The 15777-nt window shown below is 35.0% G+C and overlaps 1 protein-coding gene across 4 annotated transcripts; it reads left to right on the top strand.

The window, feature by feature from the left end:
• The first annotated feature begins 2740 nt into the window (after nt 1–2740).
• On the top strand, nt 2741–15472 carry LOC113748882 (protein GIGANTEA). Of its 4 annotated transcripts, none has more exons than XM_027292463.1 (16): nt 2741–2953; nt 3805–3897; nt 4048–4156; nt 6181–6252; nt 6415–6469; nt 6584–6726; nt 6883–7154; nt 8152–8207; nt 10107–10347; nt 10417–10567; nt 11141–11350; nt 11476–13011; nt 13717–13785; nt 14092–14310; nt 14634–14726; nt 14961–15472. In XM_027292463.1, the coding sequence occupies exons 3-16, from the start codon at nt 4070–4072 to the stop codon at nt 15258–15260; spliced, it is 3504 nt and encodes a 1167-aa protein (XP_027148264.1). In that variant the 5' UTR covers nt 2741–2953; nt 3805–3897; nt 4048–4069; the 3' UTR covers nt 15261–15472. The 4 variants fall into 4 exon arrangements, with proteins under 4 accessions (XP_027148264.1, XP_027148263.1, XP_027148266.1 ...); XM_027292462.1 differs by having other exon boundaries at nt 4043–4156; XM_027292465.1 differs by lacking the exon at nt 3805–3897.
• Nucleotides 15473–15777: the final 305 nt, after the last annotated feature.

Below are 15777 nucleotides of genomic sequence, written 5' to 3'. Positions count from 1 at the left end.
ACGGTGCTGACATTATTGGAAAAAAAATAAAATGGTGAACAAATAAAGGTGAAAAAATTTTACCAATAAAATTAAAATATAATATCTGTTTAACAATAGTTTGAAATATAATAGAATGTATATATCATTCAAGAACCGTCTTTTTTCAGTTGTATGAGAATTTTTTTTATAATTGTATGAGAATTGTTAACAAAAAAATACAATAGTTAATATAGAATAGCATCAATAGAATTTAATACAATTGTGTTATAATCAAATGAAAAATACGCACCAATTGAATTGTTATTAGCACCCATAGTTAATGAAGTAATCCCTATATAAAAATATTTTGGTACATGTAGTAATTGGTAATCTATAAAATAAATTGCTAAGTTGTCTATAAATAGCATCAATAGAATGTAATACAATTGTATTGTAATCGAACAATTGTAATACAATTGTATTGTATTGTATCTATAGTTGATTTAGCAAGATAGTGCAGCCAAAAAATGTGTATGTAAGATGAGTATGATGATATAAGAAACTGTATATTTACCATGATCACGCAAAATCATTGGTGATGTGGATGCCTGGCGATCTTGAGAATAGTTAGATTTTTCATTTCTTTGATCTAGAAATAAAATATATATTAAATTAAAAATCAATAGTTTATGTATTTATTTTATGTGTAAATAGTGATACATTGTATGAGAACTGTTAACCAAAAAAATACAATAATTAATATAGAAATAGCATCAATAGAATTTAATAGAATTGCATTGTAATCAAATGAAAACAATTACAGAGAAGTGGTTACCTGAACTAAGGAATGCAGTTTTAAATGCTCAAAAGTGCCTTGACGATTGCACATATGTCAGGGGCTTGGTGAGTTTTTTGCTCCTCTTGAATCATTTTCTTTTTTCTAATTGTAATATATTACTTGCAGGTGTTAAGTAGGACTTGACTCTAACCTTTCATTTAAGTACTTTAAGCAATGAACTATTTATTCCATGAGTTGAATTGTGCTGTTGTTAGATAGATGAATTACGTAGTTGTAATTGTCATTGTTGATAAAGAAAAGAAAGGCTATAATGCAATTTTGCCAAAAGGATTTCTGACGAAATTAAAAATTAATCCAATTTTAATAATGGGCGTATAGTGCCTTAGTTATTAGTAGTATCTGAATTATTTTTCTCCAATTATAAACTATTTTTAATTATTTTTTTTAATTATCAAAAAATCTTTTTTTTTATTTCATGCACGATCATTTTTGGAATAAAATTATGAAAATAACTATCGTAACACCTATTTTATGTGATAAATGTGCAATAAAAAATAATTAAAAAATTTCAGTAATACAAACAAATAAATTTTTATAATATACAATTTATGTTAGAAATAGTAGAACCCTCAATCATGAATCTATACCATCCGCAATTATATAAAGCAAGCAATACCTTTTTATTTTTGCTTTACAGTGTAACAATAAGCAAACAACCGTTCATAAGATTTTGTAAAAAATTTTCAGAAATAATGGATGATCAGAAAATCAATGCAATATCATTCATGACAAAAAATAAAGCAAAAGCAAAACATACTTAAAAGGCAGAGGGGACTGACCTGGAAAATTAAGTCGGCCGCAAGAAGGTTGATTTCTGCTGTAGTCTCTGCACATAATATCTTTCACTACTGCTCACAAAAGAAACAAAATCAATACATTTACAAAATCAATAGAGAACCTAAAACAAATAAGAAACTGAGAGAGAGGAGTAATTGTAGGATGAATTAAGATAGTGGGATAGTGTGAGTGAGATAGTGAGAATATTGATTGGTGATAAGGTGATAGTGGGATAGTGGGAATATTGATTGGTGATAAGGTGGATTATAACTCACTACTTTTTTATGTATTAAAATAAATACAAAAATATGAGTTAAGATAGTGGGATAGTGGGAGTGAGATAGTGGGAGTTAAGATGGATATAGATCTGACGCACGGGTAAGTGGAAACAGTTTTAATGTAAGTGGAAGTTAAATTTTTATTTGAAGGAACGTGGGAGTGTTAGAGTTTTAATGTAAGTGGAAGTTAAATTTTTGTTTGAGGGGACGTGGGAGTGTTAGTTGAAGTTAACTCCTTATTTGAGGGAAACGTGGGGATGTAATGTGCTCATGATATTTTTTACGAAATAAGATAAATGTGAAATGCTAGGAAAATAGAGTTGAGAGTGGGAAGGCTTGTGGAGGCTTGTTCCTAAAAATCCCTTCTCAAATTTATATAGATATAGATATTTATATATTTTCTTTTCTTGTATAAGATAAGAATAAGAATTTAATAAAATGGTGATTAATGATGGAGCACTACCATGTACTAATGGGGCCACCAAGTTGCATAGGAAGACAATAAACAAAGCTCTTGTGTTTGATTTAGGTCAAAACCGCTCCCAAAAATATCTCCAACAGGCAACCGCCGATCCCACAGACCAATTTCTTTATTTCTTTATTAAAGTATTCCACCACATACCCCAGTAGGCATCTTGCTCTTCTCAATCGTCCATTTTCGGAATTTCACACATTTGGGTTCTTGTCCAAATGCAAATTTCCCATATGACACGTATATTTCCATCGTACCTAGATCATGTACAATTCTACATGCATGTTTGTTATGAGCCCATCATCATGTATAGTGTCTTTCCACCATAGCATAAATTCCACCCATAACAATTGCCAGATGGCCCTCTAGTTCCTGAGGAAAATATCATTGCCACGTTTGCAACCAAGGGAGAGCAGCTAAAGATCTCCTCTCTCTCTTCACTCTCTCTCTAGCCTCTCTCCACCCAAAATCTAAACACAAATCTTACCATTTTACTCTCTCTAGCTTCACAAGATTATTGAGAATTGGTTCTTCTCTCGCCTTCAATTTACAGAATTGTTGTGAAATTCCAGCTGAATATTCTTCACTCCAAGAAGCTGTGAAGAGGTAGGTACTTGATGTGTAGTCTTCCTGTTAGATATTTTTTATTCCTTTGTTTTGTGTGTTTATGTAATGTTAAAGATTGAATTTTTTTTCACTTGAATGATTGGTGGCTGGTGAATTTATGGACTAAATTGAAATGGGATTTTAGTTAAAAGTTAGAAAAGTGAAAGGGATGTCAAAGTTTTGATCTTTGGTTTGCATGGATGAGTATCATGTACTTTGCAGGGTGTTTATGCTGTAATGAACCCCTGTTTAAGTTTCTTCCCCCATAAATCTCATAGTTTCTCTAATGAGAAAATCATATTCTTTTCTTTTATATGCTTTTGTTATTCTGTTCTTCGTGGAAAATATGAAATAAAAGTTGTAATTTGGATAATAAGTGGGCTATGTGTTTATGTATTTGATGGACTGGATACCTGGAGTGGTTTTTCTTTGAGATTACCTTTTTTTTGGGTGGATTTATTTCATATGCAAGGTAAGGATTATGATACTCGTGGATTGCTGATTGTTTCTGGAATTTCAGGAGTGCTCAGTTTCATAATTTAACTTGTAAACTGAATGTTGTTATTATATCCTTGTTTAGCTGGAGCAAGATAACCCAAGTTTTATTGCTGCTTTTTCATGATAAGTTTTACTTTAAAATCTTTCCCAGCTTGGACTGATGCTGCTTCTACTTTTCTATTTATTTTTATTTTTATCATATTTTTTACTTCAGAATTTCTCTTGCTTCTTCCATATGCAGAGGACTTCTACTGTTATCTTGTGATTTTATTCGTTCTTGATTGTTGAAAATTTGATTAATCTTGTAAAAGACTCTGTTTAATGGTGCTTAACTATGGTAATTATTGGTGCAGGGATAAGGGTTTTAGTTGGCTATAATTAATTTCATCTGGAGAAATTTATCGCTAAATAATATCTTGCTTTCGATATCTTGGTGCTTAAGCTGAGTGAGTGCTATAAGTAACTGAACGAAAGATCTGGAGTATCCCCTGTTTCAACTTCAGAGAAATGTTGAATTACTGTCTTTTGATACTTGATTGGTAGTTCTTGTAATGGGGCTTATGGCTGTTCTTCTTGATGACATCTTCTTAGTATAGAAAGTACTGTCTAGATCCTCATATGGCTGCTTCATGCGAGAGGTGGATAGATGGGCTTCAGTTCTCCTCATTGTTTTGGCCTCCGCCACATGATGCAGAGCAAAGGAAGGTGCGATTTGTTGTATTAAAGAGATGTACCTTTCTTTATTACCTTTTAGATGCATACGCATGACACAAGTTTTTTTTTCCTCCGTGTTCTCAATAAAAAATGTGTCTCTGGTTCTCTTTGGCTGAAGTCTAGCTGCTCAATAGAAGTTAAATGACATGTTTCTGATATTTCTGATTTATGTGTTGAACTTGTCAATTTCATTACTCTATTGTGTTTCTTCTCCTGCAATCTATTACTGTTTCCATTGTAATTGATATCTGTATCCATGATCTCATGAATTAACTCCAAAACCACATGGAATTGGCAATCATAGAATAAGATGTTTCTGAATTACATAAGGTAAAGAGTAATTTTTTTTAATAAATTCGATGAGCATTAGCCTTCTGAAGAGTTTCCTATACAAAAAGCAAGTCTTATTCTGCATTTTGTAGCTTCTGAAGGTGCATGTTGTTTTACTCATGGAAGCTTGAAAAAATTCGTCCTTTCTAGAGCCCAAACAAGCAAGCCATCTTTTTATGGCCTATTTAGATTTAATATATTCCTCAGTTGATACTAATAATGAGATTTTGATGAAGGAAAAATCCTTGTTTATCTGTTACCTGCAACTGGGGAAAAGTAATTTGATCAAATTTGAGGATCATGTTAAAGGTTCTAGAGTAAAATAAATAAGATCAAATATAGCAAAATCCTAATCATTTGTAAAAGAAACTTTGTAAGATGTAACTAGTCCTTTAATTCATCTTTGGTTCTTTTTTCCTTGCTGTTAACGTGTATTGGTACAATCCAAAACTTTTCATGTCCATAGATGATTCCATCTTGGTGCTACTTTACTTTTAAATAGAAAAGTAATTGAGTTGTCCATATGAAAATGATTTTACACTTGTGCATGCATATCCTAATACAAGCACATATTAAATTTCTCACCACAATTTATAGTAATTGATGGATCTAATGAGACTTAGACTTTAAATCCAGGAAGAGACAATGCTTAAGTAAGCAACCACTACAATGGAGTATAATGATTGCTAGTATTAATTTCTCCCTTTTTTGGACATGATTTTCCAGTATGGAGATGCTGACCTGGATTTGGAGTTTTAACATTCAAACAATTAGTTTTATCATAAATTCTATTGTTAACAGTGGGTTACACCAGTTTTAAATGCTTTGAATCTGAAATCAGGGGCTGGGTCCTGCGTTTGGTTTCAATTTGTGGAGGTTTTTCCCGAGCATATTTCTCATGAGTTGGCTCGTGCAGTTCCTTTTAGAAGGGTCAAACAGCACGTTAACTAGCTAAAATAGAAGTCAACAAGTGGATTCTTGTACATGTAGTTAGCATCATTGTTAAAACTTTACAACTGAACTGATCTTAAAGAAGATTGTCAGAAGGGAATTGTTATGACTATGAAGAGTGTTGAAATTACTATCTTACTTTTCATGAGGACAAAAGTTCTTTTGCTTTGATGTAAACTTGATGATCAACGAGTAGAAAGTGAAGCTGTTTTAAGCCATATACCATTCACTTCTCGTAGTCATGTGACGCTGATATGTATTGGCTTGTGTGGCTAGAATTTAGTACAATTATGTGTGGATACTTCGGATGTGATGCTTAAGAACACAAATAATTAAGCCATGCAATTTTGCCTAGGGTAGTTCTCCAACAATGAGAGGGTGGGACATTAGTTGTAGATGTAAACAACTAAATCAATGAATGGGAATTACTTATCATAATCAAGTTTACAGGGATCTTAAGCTGGTTAGGTATGACAGGTTACACCTTAAGATTAAGCTAAAATAAATCAGATGATGTCACAGCATGTACTTTTCTTAATTTGTTAAGATTCATTATGTCAATCGGTGTAAAATCTATTTGCTTCTTGTGTCTTCATGTTGAAATGTAGAGCTGAAACTTCATTTATTGGAATAATTTTTTTAATTGCCTTGATGTTTTCTCTAAATAAACATTTGGCTGCTCTACTTTCCTTTTTATTGTTGCTCATTAGTTCAAGCTCTATCCCTCTTTCTAGGCTCAAATTACTGCTTATGTTGAGTACTTTGGTCAGTTTACATCGGAAGCATTTCCTGAGGATATAGCGGAGGTAATTTCTGTTGCCTTTAACTTTGATGACCTATTGATTGAGAAAAACTGTCAGAAGAAAGTTGATAGTTTTTCTCCACTCTGCATTGTTATCCAGAAAGTGACAATAACTTAGTGAACTTGCTGTAGATGTTTCTAAAATTTAGCTGTTGTTGGTTTGCAGTTGATCCGGAATCGATATCCATCTGAAGAAAATCGACTTTTTGATGATGTACTAGGTACTGGTTATATAGGATTGTAGGTCATTAATGCATGTTATCATTCCTAGAATCTAAAGATTCTTTTATTGCTTGTGCAACATAAATGCTGGGTCTTTGCTCTTTGCTCTGCAGCAACTTTTGTACTTCACCATCCGGAGCATGGGCATGCTGTCATTCTTCCAATTATATCATGCATTATCGATGGTTTGCTGGAGTATGATAAGAATTGCCCTCCTTTTGCTTCTTTCATTTCCCTGGTCTGCCCAAGCAGTGAGGTATTTCGATTACTGTGTAAATTTAAAAATATAGATTCTCTTGAAGTTTCCTGATTAAATTTTGGAAATAATTTCGTACTTGTTACCTGCTAAGGCTTCCTGTGTTCTGATATTTGAGGATGCATAATCCTGATGATTTTAAATCTGAAATTACAGAATGAGTACTCTGAACAATGGGCTCTTGCATGTGGAGAGATTTTGCGAATCCTAACTCATTATAACCGTCCAGTTTACAAGGTTGAGAATAATGACAGTGATGCAGATAGAAACAACAGTGGCAAACATGTTTCCACTAGCAAATATGCAGATGGAGAACCGAGCTTATCTTCTTCACAACATGACAGGAAACCCCTGAGGCCATTGTCTCCCTGGATTACTGATATATTGCTTGCTGCTCCCTTAGGTATCAGAAGTGACTACTTCCGTTGGTAAGTTCTGTAGCTGCATGAAAACATTCTAATTCTCCTTAAGTAAACTAGAGATGCTGTTATTAGTTATTAGTTATGCTGATTAGTGTTCATGTAGAAACTTGGTGTTCCTACTTCTTTGCCATTCATTTGCATGGTTTTACAACCTTTGCAAACTAAAAATCTTCAAATGGGCACACTTCGGTTATTAAGGGAAGCAGAGAAAACCAGACCAAGTAAACTGTTTTTTTATTTTTATTTTTATTTTTTTATTTCATGTGATTTTTAGATGCCTCTTTGTATTCTTGTCTATGTGGTTGATAGTTGATTCATAATCTCGGTGCATCCCACCACTGACTTATTGATATTCGCTTCTTTAGTGTACAAATGTAATTCCTTTCTTTGGTTTTCTTTTATTTTCTTCTTCATTTTCGTTCTTTTCCTCATTAGGAAAAGTGGGACCCAATGCATGGTGACCCAAAACTGATTTAGAAGATATTTTTTGAGTCTTGTTGGTGAAGTTTGTATTGTATTATTTTTAACACTTTTATGTGATGTCATAACAAAGGGTTGGATGTTTGTTTCTTCTCATTGTCATATGTAGGGAGTAAATCTTTTAGGCAGGAACAGGATTTAGCAGTGTCAATTCGCTGGGTTTTGGTCCTCTGGAGATAGTTTACTTACTTTTGTTATCCACACTTTCTCTCATGTCTTCTATCTCTTGCTCATTGGACGGTTTATATTGCGATTAAGCAATGCAGTTCTGGTTTTAGTGGGTTTATTAGCCAGCATAAACCTAAGATGATTAAAATTTGTACATGCGTGAATGACAACCATTTATTGGAAGTCTGTTATTGTATGCTGGTTGAAAATCTTGGTGTTTCAAGAACCACTTGTATCAAAAGAAACAAAATCAATTTCTCACCATATAGGATATCTGTGTAGTACATAGCAATTCTACGTCTGTTTATAACTTGCTTTTGTGTTCCTGACATTGGAAACACTTGACTGACAATAGGTGTGGTGGTGTTATGGGGAAATATGCAGCTGGAGAACTCAAGCCACCTTCAACAGGTTAGTGGATTTCAATTATGGAATGAGTTCATGTTTTGGAGTCCTAGACGTGACTCCCTTCTGTTGACTGTGGGAAGAGTTTTAAAGTACTTTTAATTTGACAATTAATCAAATATTACCAACAGTTTTAGAGTCATACTAGCTTATTTGGTTCTGGCAGAAAAAATAAAGTTGATAACTCATGTGAAACTGTCTATTGATATGTGTGCAACAAGGATCGATTGATTTAGATCGTTTTCTGAGCTTATGACAAAAGCTGTTATAAGACTTCAAGTCAATTCAATGTTTGTCAAAAAATCATATGAGATTTGTCAACTCAGAGTATCAACTCAAAGAAAAACTTTTAAGGTCCAATACTATGTTTAACCTTAAATTAGAATATACAAATATAAAGCAACTTCATAAGTGTGTAAACTTAAAAAATTTATTTGTTTGATCAGTTCAATGGATTTTTTGGCTGGTAGATAAATTATAGTATTTCTTTCAGTGTATGGATTTTATTAATTGGACACTAGCAAATTAAAAAGTTTATTGATTTGATCTGTGCAATGTTGTTAGGATTTTAACATGCATGGTCATCAAAAAGACTGAATAAGTTAGGGCATTAGTAACTTCTGGGTGTATTAGCAAGCGAAACTTTCTGATCCTATTTCTTGGCCTTACATTCTGCCTGTGCTTCTGTAAGTGCATAGTTATTTTTTAGCCTTATAATTTAGTCACCTTTGGCAGTGTATATGGAAGCTGATTTGCAATATTTAGTATGCCTATCAACACAATCCATGTGAGATTTCATAATTGGATGAGAAATTGCGAAACAGTGAGTTGATGCAGTCATCTATGTGTTCTAGTGATTCATGTATTTTCACTTGCTAACCTGAAATCCTTTTTTTTTTTTTTAAACAACTTTTCTGTCTGTCAGAGCTCCAAAAGCTTCGGTTGACCGCCCAAGCTAATACTATTTCTCTAAAGACATTGTGTCTGGAGCTCTATTTCTTAAACAGATGTCCCTGTCAGTGTTTTAACTTGCTTTTGAGGAATTTTATAATACAAACTGGGTAATCAAGGAACATGACACAATAGCTACATAAGCCTGAATCAACTAATCTACCATGTGGTCTGGTTTTTAAGTGCATATGCAACACAAGCAGTGAGGGGTGCAAAAACTTCATTTCTTGCCAGTTTGTACAATTGCTCTTTAAAGCTCCCGCATGGCACTAACACCAAAGTGGTCTAATTTCCATTCATCACGAGATTGAATGATTTGAGCCTAGAAAGTTCTCTCTCAACTAACAAAAAGTGGCTGAAGTTGAATTGAGAATTATCTTAGACTATAGAAAGCCGACCTTGCATCCCTGTATATGTAACCTGAAAAAGATTGATAAAATTGTTTGTCTTTGATTGGCGTTTTATCTACACTGGGTTTTAATATATGGATTTTACAATTGAGGTTCAGTAATTATGCATGTCTCTTGTGAAGTGTTAGGCTAAACATAAGCTCATGTGGCAAAGATAATATTTTCAGAAATATTTTATTTCATAAATTTATCCAAATACTGACCTGCTGAGAGCATTCTACTTTTTAGAAAATAAGATAGATCTACAGTTTGGAACTCTTCATAGAAATAACTGTAACAAAGGGTGCTTGAGAGCTTTGAGCATTGGTGGCTTCAATGTTGGCCTTCAAATACCACATGGAGTGAAGATCTTTCTTTTTATTGTTTTGGATTGTGATAAAAGCTTCATTTCAACATACCAACAGTGAAAGTTTTTCAGATTAAAATTTTGAATAGCTCATCTTGTATCTTATTTATATGCTAGTTACCATTATCTATGCAGACTTTTTTTTTTATATATATATTTGGCAATAATGACAATCACTCAATTATATCTTCTATTTAGTTTCTTCTCGTGGATCTGGAAAGCATCCCCAACTAATGCCATCAACCCCGAGGTGGGCAGTTGCTAATGGTGCTGGTGTTATATTAAGTGTCTGTGATGAGGAAGTAGCTCGTTATGAGACTGCTACCTTAACTGCTGCTGCTGTTCCTGCACTTCTGCTTCCACCCCCTACAACAGCAATGGATGAACATCTTGTTGCTGGGCTTCCAGCTCTTGAGCCTTATGCACGACTCTTTCATAGGTAATTTCTAAATGATTTTTGTTGTAGAAAAGAATTCCAGTGGAGTTGTTAATTCCTTCTTTGCATTAGGTATTATGCCATTGCTAGTCCAAGTGCAACGCAGAGACTTCTACTTGGACTTTTGGAAGCTCCTCCATCATGGGCCCCAGATGCACTCGATGCTGCTGTTCAGCTAGTGGAACTGTTACGGGCAGCAGAGGAATATGCATCTGGAATGAGGGTATGCTGAATCTCTATGGTCTTTTTTCATTTATATGTGCTGGTTGTCATCAACTTGTTGAATAAGGTGTATTTCAAAGTGCTTTTAAAATCCCTGAAAATTAGGATAATCTTTGGGCCATGAGCACGAAGAAGCACACTAGTTTTTGTTCCACTATGTATAGTTGACCAATTTTTGTTTTTCCTCCATGAAACTCTTTTCTTTTCTTTTCCTGCCAAACAATTTCGTTTTTTTTCAATTGCCTAAAAGCATCAGTATAGTACACCTTTTTTCTCTCTTTTTTCGAGATGCTTAACTCTAGGCCTTTGATCCTAAATGTGCAGTAATGCTGTCAAGCAATGCACTGAAGTCAATTTATCAAATTGCTCTCTTTACTGACTATAGAGAAGAGTGCTTCCTGTCATCTATGTTCTAATGCTAAACAACTATACACTGGATGTGATGAATTATAATTTCTCTCTTTTCTCATAACTAACTTGCAAGTTAAATTTTCTGTACTTAAGAGGTATATTCATATATAGAGCTGTTGATATATAGCGTTAAAAGGTCTGAGCTATTCTTTTATTGGTGAAGCTACCAAGGAATTGGATGCATTTGCATTTCCTACGTGCAATTGGGATTGCAATGTCAATGAGAGCAGGAATTGCTGCAGATGCTGCTGCTGCTTTACTCTTCCGAGTACTTTCACAGCCTGCTTTACTCTTCCCACCACTACGACAAGTTGAAGGGATAGAAGTGCAACATGGGCCTACTGTTGGCTACATTTCACGTGAAAGAAAGCAGGTAAATTTTGGGCAATGATGCTTGACAAATACTCTATGGCTTTCATTCTGGTTTGCTTCACTACCCTGTACCATGTTTTCTATTAACTATAGTTCAATATGCATAATTCTTTAAATTTCTATCAGAAAAAAATACCTGGAGCAGAAGCCACTGTCGAAGCAACTGCCCAAGGCATTGCATCAATGCTTTGTGCCCATGGTCCTGAGGTTGAATGGAGGATATGTACCATATGGGAAGCTGCATATGGCTTGATACCATTAAGTTCTTCTGCTGTTGATCTTCCTGAAATTATAGTTGCAACACCTCTGCAGCCTCCCATTTTGTCATGGAACTTGTACATACCCTTGCTTAAAGTTCTTGAGTATCTTCCACGTGGTAGTCCTTCTGAAACCTGTCTCATGAAAATATTTGTTGCTACTGTTGAAGCAATTCTCCAGAGAACATTTCCACCTGAGTCATCAAGGGAACAAATTAGAAAAACAAGATATGTGTTTGGCTCTGCCTCTAAAAATCTTGCAGTGGCAGAGCTTCGCACAATGGTACATTCACTATTTCTGGAGTCATGTGCATCTGTAGAACTTGCCTCTCGCCTTCTGTTTGTAGTTTTGACAGTATGTGTCAGTCATGAAGCTCAACCGAAGGGTAACAAGAGAGCAAAGGGTGAAGATTACGTTCCTTCTGACGAAGTTGGTGAAGATTTGCAAGTGGCCAATGGAAAGCATATAGAAGTACGAACAAAGAAGATGAAAAAACAAGGACCCGTTGCCGCATTTGATTCTTATGTCCTTGCTGCTGTATGTGCTCTATCATGCGAACTTCAACTCTTCCCTCTGCTTTCCAGAGGGACTAATCATTCAGACCCTAAGAACATACAGGATGTGGCTAAGCCTGCAAAAATAAGTGAACTATCCAGTGAGTTAAAAGGTAGTGTTGACTCTGCAGTTTGTCATACCCGTAGGATATTGGCAATTCTTGAGGCACTTTTCTCTCTGAAACCATCTTCTGTTGGCACCTCTTGGAGTTATAGCTCAAATGAGATTGTTGCTGCTGCAATGGTTGCAGCTCATGTTTCTGATCTGTTTAGGAGGTCAAAGGCTTGCATGCATGGTCTTTCAATCTTGATGAGATGCAAGTGGGACAATGAAATACACTCCAGGGCATCTTCACTTTTTAACCTCATAGATATCCACAGCAAAGCTGTTGCATCCATTGTAAACAAGGCTGAACCATTGGAAGCACATCTAATACATGCGCCACTGTGGAAGGAAACTTCGTCATGTTTCCATGGAAAAGAATACAGTAAGTGCTCAAGCTGTAGCTGTTCAAAACCTGGGGAGGCATCCACTCAACAATGCATGGAGTTGCCTCATTCAAAAGTTTCACTTAAGCTTAAGGATACCCAGTGTAAAGATGTTGCCAAGTGTATGGCAGGCAAAGGAATTGCTAGTTTTCCAACAGATGCCTCTGACTTGGCCAACTTTCTGACAATGGACAGGCACATAGGATTCAGTTGTAGTGCCCAAGTTCTTTTGAGGTCAGTACTAGCTGAAAAGCAAGAACTGTGTTTTTCGGTTGTTTCATTGCTCTGGCACAAATTGATTGCATCACCTGAAATACAACCAAGTGCAGAAAGCACTTCTGCCCAACAAGGATGGAGGCAGGTAATTACGTATTATAGGGCATCCAGTTACTTGTGCTACCACATTGATTTGTTTATAAAGTTGGTCAAAGTATTTTCTAGAAGTATCATATAGCAAACCAAATTTATAAAAGCATTATTATTGATGTCATTAAATTAATTATCTTATTTAGAAACTGCCTTCAAGTACATCTTACCTCTAGATGGTCATCTTGGGTAAAATAAAAAAAAGGCTTCTTTTAGGGGTTTAGGAGGCATTTTTTGCAACCTATGTTATGCTAGGCACCAGGAATACCATTCTTGCTCCTATAGAGGTTTAGGAGGTGTCTTTTGCAACCTATGTTATGCTAGGCACTCGGGAATATCATTCTTGCTCTGCTTGACATTTTTGGCTATGAATATGGTGCTTCTAATGCTGGAAGTGTTATACTGCTTTCAATTTTGAAGAACTAGTATTATGAAAAGAGAATTCCTTTATCTGCATCTGTTGCTGGAATATTAGAAATCATATCCCGTCAGATTACTTTAAGGGCCTCTTATGCAACTTTGTTCGCTGTTTCCTTAATTGATCAAGTTATGACTTCTTTTTGCAAGATTTACTCATGCCTATTGAAAAAAAAGAAGGTTTAATCTGGGATGTTATGGTAAAGTATATGCTTTAGACAGCGTCTAATTTAGTAGCTATAAGGTGATTAGCGTTAACTGAGGTTTTCATGGGTGACTACAGGTTGTTGATGCATTATGCAATGTGGTAGCAGCTTCACCAGCAAAAGCTGCAACAGCAGTTGTTCTCCAGGTCTAGATTTTGTTTTACTTGAATCTCATGCAAATTATATTTGAACTCTCCTATAGCTAGTTGGTGTTTACAAAAAATGCATTTCTTTCAATTGAGAGTTGAAAAAAGATAATCTGTCAGAAGTTTTTTCTGGAAGATAACCACATGCTATGTTTTATTTCTTCCTTTTTCCTTTTTAAAAAAAAAAATTATTTTCATAACAGAATATTATAAAGTTGCAGTTCTCATCGAAGCAAACCTCAGTGTTTATCTTATTAGATTGCTTTAAATGTTTAGTCACTTTCTTTGCTTTGTTGGCTTTGTCAGGCGGAGAGGGAACTGCAACCGTGGATTGCCAAAGATGATGATCTTGGTCAGAAGATGTGGAGGATCAATCAACGCATTGTAAAAGTGATTGTGGAGCTAATGAGAAATCATGATACTCCTGAATCATTGGTAATTCTATCCAGTGCTTCAGACCTCCTGTTACGCGCCACAGATGGGATGCTCGTTGATGGAGAAGCATGCACTTTACCGCAACTGGAGGTAGCTGATTCTAATTATTTGAATGAGCAGCTGTCTTTTTTTTTTCTTTAAAATTGTAAAGACTTTTGAATTGCTAAATTTGAATGTTCAATTTTGCTCTTTCCTAATCTTTTCCATATATGCTTGTTTGAAATTATGAATGAAAGTATTGATCTTTTTCCGCAAAAGAAAAAAAATTGTTTTTTTAATGGGTAAATCTATCATACACTAACATTGTATATGCTAACGGGTCTAAATACATCCCACATTGTATGTATATACACACACTGTTTACTGACTAATTTCCTGTATTTGCTCATTTGCATTCTCTAACAATGAAAAAGCTCCTCGAAACAACTGCTAGAGCGGTCCAACCTGTACTCGAGTGGGGAGAATCCGGATTGGCTGTGGCCGATGGCCTTTTGAACCTATTGAAGGTAATAGACCCATGTAAACAGCATTCTTTAGTGCTGCTACTAGAAACATAGTGTGATTTACATTAAAATTTAATGAGGATTTCTGTATGCCATGCGACATAAATTAAGTCTCATTTTTGCAAGGAGAAGTGAACATCATTAGGCATCAGAGATTTCATTTTGTTTATCAAACAATTTGATAGGTTGATTGCAAACTGACACATCTAGTACAATTGTTTGGTTGCTAATTTGCAGTGCCGATTACCAGCGACAGTGCGCTGTCTCTCTCATCCAAGCGCTCATGTTCGGGCTCTTAGCACATCAGTTCTTCGTGCAATTCTGTATGCTGGTTCACTAAAAGCTAGTGGGAAAAAAGTGGACAAAAATGGCATTCATGGCCCTGCTTATCAGTACTTAAGTGTAGGCAATGTCAACTGGCAAACTGATATTGAGAAGTGTTTAACATGGGAAGCTCATAGCTTACTTGCAACTGGAATGCCTACTCAGTTTCTTAGTACTGCTGCCAAAGAATTAGGCTGTACCATATCCATCTGAAACTAATAGTAACATATTGGTAATTTGACTGTTCTTGTGTTTAACAAGTGGATCTAGAACAACAGACACGCTACGATTGGTTTGATCTCTGCTTGCTAAAGCTGCTGTAGACTGTAGTATGTGACTTTTATTTGGTGTCACATTACATTATCATAATCCTTCACTTAGGGATAAATGCCAATCTGCCATGCAGTTAAACTTTGTGGATGGGATATGCAACAGGAGTTAAGTGAATGCCGTAGTGGAAGTTTTCCCCATAAGGGTTTAAAATATCATACTCTAGTTTTCAGACAAATTAAAGAGTTTGCTAGATAAGATTTATGCTCCCATCTAGTTTTGAAAAAGCTAGATTGATTGTGCAAATTCAATTAGTTGTATTCATGTAGTGTTATGTCAAAGAATTTCACAAATTTTAACATACAAAATCAAGCTTTATTTATCACTGGCATCTTGTAACAACACTACTCAATATTTCAGGATCTTACTATATTCTCAAACTTCCAACAGTCAATGACCA

The sequence above is a fragment of the Coffea eugenioides genome, chromosome 10, assembly GCF_003713205.1.
Source record: "Coffea eugenioides isolate CCC68of chromosome 10, Ceug_1.0, whole genome shotgun sequence".
Taxonomy (NCBI): domain Eukaryota; kingdom Viridiplantae; phylum Streptophyta; class Magnoliopsida; order Gentianales; family Rubiaceae; genus Coffea; species Coffea eugenioides.
This window is presented reverse-complemented; position numbering and strand designations above follow the sequence as displayed.

What these genes read in the sequence shown, in the direction of transcription:
- LOC113748882 (XM_027292465.1), top strand. Translation starts at nt 4,070, where the DNA reads ATGGCTGCTTCATGCGAGAGGTGGATAGATGGGCTTCAGTTCTCCTCA. An exon ending in ACTTTTTGATGATGTACTAG is followed by an intron (nt 6,470 to 6,583) that starts GTACTGGTTATA and finishes TTTGCTCTGCAG; the next exon opens with CAACTTTTGTACTTCACCAT. An exon ending in GCACTTTACCGCAACTGGAG is followed by an intron (nt 14,311 to 14,633) that starts GTAGCTGATTCT and finishes ACAATGAAAAAG; the next exon opens with CTCCTCGAAACAACTGCTAG.